This window comes from Cibotium barometz, chromosome 24 (assembly GCF_041138505.1).
Source record: "Cibotium barometz isolate CiBa-2024 chromosome 24, ASM4113850v1, whole genome shotgun sequence".
Taxonomy (NCBI): domain Eukaryota; kingdom Viridiplantae; phylum Streptophyta; class Polypodiopsida; order Cyatheales; family Cibotiaceae; genus Cibotium; species Cibotium barometz.
This window is the reverse complement of record NC_141069.1, coordinates 27,072,610-27,076,317: the sequence shown is the minus strand read 5'-3', so window position 1 is coordinate 27,076,317 and position 3,708 is coordinate 27,072,610. Positions and strand designations below refer to the sequence as shown.

Here is a 3,708-nt window from a genome sequence, read left to right as displayed (position 1 = left end):
CTATCATTGGAATTGAATTGGTCATTTCGTCTGAATAGAATGATAAAAGGATTAGCAAATTCATATAACTTTATTGACAAATTCAACATGTCTTTTGTGTGCATCTCTTATGGATCATGATCATTTATATAATAAATAAAACTCATAAAATTCCTAATTGTAATTCAATTGGAATCGGACATATAAACTTATTCAACCTTTTCTCAACATGTGCTATCATTATAACTAAATTGGCCATCTTGTTTTGTTAATAGAATGATCAAAGGATTGTTTTGATGTTGTTTTGATGCTTACATTGTTAAGGAGTGGACATAGGCATCCAACAATAAAGACCCAAAATCTTCTTTTGAATGAGATATTATGAATTACAACAATTATGGTTGTGATAAGGCTTTAGGCTAGAATGAGTGTAATTATATGGAGGGTAACTTGAATTATTTGGAGTCTATCCTGTCACCTTCTTTATGTGACATGGTAGACACTTCTCGCTTGGTATTTAGATCTGATCAACCGCTACCAGTGCTTAAATTTGAAACTCAGTTACAAAGGTGTTTGTTGACGACTTTTATAAAATTATTGAAGCATCAAAATGAAATGTGTATGTGTGTGATATATCTCTTTATTAAGATGCTACAAAATATATAAGCAGTATAATATATTAATGTGGGGAAGCAGTATAATATATTAATGTGGGGAAGCAAGAAAAAAAAGGGCCATCCCGTCCCTCTCACGAAAGCAGAAAGGTCTTTGCTTTGTTTCACACTAGACGGAGCTTAGTCCATCCCTGTGGATCAAAACCGCGCACACAGAGACACACACAGGCTTTTTCCGTGTTTTCCAAGGGCTTATCTGCTGGCCTCTATGGGGCGTTAGGGCAAGGAGATTGCTGAAGTGCAACGATTCATACACCTGTATGAATCGTTAGGGCAAGGAGACCTATGTTATACACTATGTTCAAATTTTGCTGCTCTTCCCACAAAGGTAGACCTCTTCGTAAAACACAACAGTATGTTGCTTTTTTCTCCCTCTGTGGGTGTGTGTAAGTAGGCATATCATGCCGACCCTTTTTCCTTGTTCTTCTGTAGATCAATTTGCCAGTCTCTCGGCGGATCTTGGAGAGTTCTGTTTTCCGCGGGCCGTGGTGTTTTCCCACTGTTTCTGATCTGAGTCCACTCTGGGACAGCTATGCTTTTTATTAATGAAGCTTAATGAAGCTTCATGCTTAGGATAGGTCCAAGGGAAATCTGACCACACTCAAAGAGGGGGGTGGTATATGTTGCCACATGCACAAAAGACACACAACTCGCACTGAAATCTATCCTGAATCAGTCTCTTGAAGTGAACTTCTTAGCATGCTTCAGCAGATAATTTTTTATAAGAGCATGCCATATTAGCCATGACTCCTGGGGCATAGTCAAGGTGAGATACAGGCCATTGTGAGTCCTTTTGGGGCATTGTACAGATTAATCTATGTGAGGTACAGGGCAGGAAAGCCCTATTGATGAAGGGAGACTGTGGAGTAGGTTCATGCCTGTGATGGGAGGACTCCGGTGCCTAAATGCAAAGGCTTATGAGAATGTCTTGCTGGGAACAGCAAGAGCAATGTGTGGACAGCAGTTATGGAGCAAGCAAAATCAACGGTGATAAAAACTGGTGCAAGGGGCTAGAAATTAAGCATTTTCCTAAGTGATACCATGTGGTGATAAAATCAAAGCATTTTCATATGGAATTCCATGTGCTCATAATGAAGGATTTCCATAAGGAATACCATTGGAGGCTTGCTTGTTTCTTAAATGTAACTAGACTGCAATTGCTTTTGATTCTTGCACAAAGTTACCTCTTTAGCTTTTGAAATGTTTGGAGCTTATTGATGGCAGGGAGTCCTAGAGACGACGATGCTAGAGCCAAGGAAGGTTTTTTTGTAAAGGCCAAGAAAGGAGGGCTCACATCACAGGCAACAACATTGGTGAATGCAACAAGCAAGACACTTTACTTGAGGGACAAAGTGGGGCTTGCCTATGGTAACACTCGCTACAAGATCCCGGGCAAGAGTGAGATAGAGGTGTTCCCACTGCAGCACACCTACTTCAAAATGATACCTTATGCAGTTGAGAAGGAAGATAGTGAAGATGAAAAGGCCAGCAATGGGAAGAAGAGAAGCACTGACACACAACTCACTATAGATAGTGATCAGCTGGCTGACAACAAAAGAATTAAAATTGATTGCATTGCATCTACATATATAGTCACCCTCTTCCCGCGGTAGTTTCCTTCGATTTCGTTCAGCCATGGTATAGTGCATCTCTCTTGCCACTAGCCCTTCCTGATGAGAGTGCTTGCAGCAAGATGTGGTGTACTTATCAGAAATAAGTGTGAGAAAGTGTAGTGCATTGTAATGTAAGTATGTATGCATTTCCCTTCTTATTTTAAACTAGTTTTCATGTTTGTAAATCATAACCCCTTTAATTGACCTTAAACTTTTTAAGAGGTTTTCAGTGTCTTTGTCAGACTCTTCTTCGTTTTTAAAGCATGGATATGTTCTAAATTTTCTCATTTTGTAAGATCAGATATAGTCTAGTCTCATGAAGGTATATGTATGGTAAAGGGTTTCTCACTTCCCAATCCCTAGTAACTTGTCATGTTGCAGCTATGCTCCACGTTGAAATCCAAAACTTTAGGTGTGCAATTTCTCACTTCCCAATTCCTAGAACTTGTCAGATTGCAGCTATGCTCCACTGGCATCCATACGTGGATGCGGAGCAGAAAAGGAGCTCTTACCAATGCTCGAAAAAAAGTATTGGAAAATCTTGAAATCTAAAGGTAACTTCTCAAAATCTGGAGGTATTTGTACCTTCAAGTTTTAAATTTGAAGTTTTACAAGTGGGTGGCAAAGTCAATGTCTCTATATTGGTGCTCCCAGTAACGTACATTTGTGAAGAGAGAGCTAGTTGTGGAGAGAGAGCAAGTCGTGGGTCTTGTCCATTGGGCTAACTCACGTGTGGCTACACCTCTCCCATAAGTGGGGCAATGGTGTCCACACTCATTTAATGTATTGGGCATTGCTTTATTAGTGCCCAACCGACCATTTTATTAAATGGTCCTAACTCACTTATAACATGTCTACGCACACTTTAATGAAGTGTGAACTCGCAAAATAGAAAAATAATCCATAGCTCTTTGTACAAATATACAAAGAGTTTATAGTTACACTTACCACTTGCTTACAACCCAAGCAAGATTAGAATACATATTCACGTGCGTAGTTCACAGGAGGATGTCCCTTGTTTGTAAACTAGATCTTGCAGGTGGTAAAACATTTCACGGTAAAACAGTTTCAGGTATGTAGGTTTGCCATGCAATAAAATGTACTGGACAATCTTCCTTTCAGTTGGCTTGTAGCAAATAGGTGAACAGTTCTTGAACTTCACAAGGTAGCATCGATTTATGCTCCTTGTGAAACACAATCTGTTTTGGTTGTAAAACCTCTTCCAGCTCATCTGCTTGAGGTGAATCTTCAATAACCAGCTCTTTAGGTTTCAATCCTACATATTTGTGCAAGAGGTTTACATGGAATGCATTGTGTATCCTCCAATGATTTGGTAAAGCTGATTGAAAATCCAATTTAGTAATCCCTTGATTGACCTTGAACGATCCATAGTAGTTGGTAGAGAGCTTTGGGCACATCCCTTTTTTGCATGTCCCTTTTGG

At 39.5% G+C, this 3,708-nt stretch overlaps 1 protein-coding gene across 1 annotated transcript; it reads left to right on the top strand.

Moving 5' to 3' along the window:
* The first annotated feature begins 717 nt into the window (after positions 1-717).
* LOC147625099 (uncharacterized) lies at positions 718-2,507 on the top strand. The gene is made up of 2 exons (XM_086818365.1): positions 718-981; positions 1,878-2,507. The coding sequence occupies exons 1-2, from the start codon at positions 939-941 to the stop codon at positions 2,264-2,266; spliced, it is 432 nt and encodes a 143-aa protein (XP_086674491.1). The 5' UTR covers positions 718-938; the 3' UTR covers positions 2,267-2,507.
* The last annotated feature ends 1,201 nt before the right edge of the window (positions 2,508-3,708 follow it).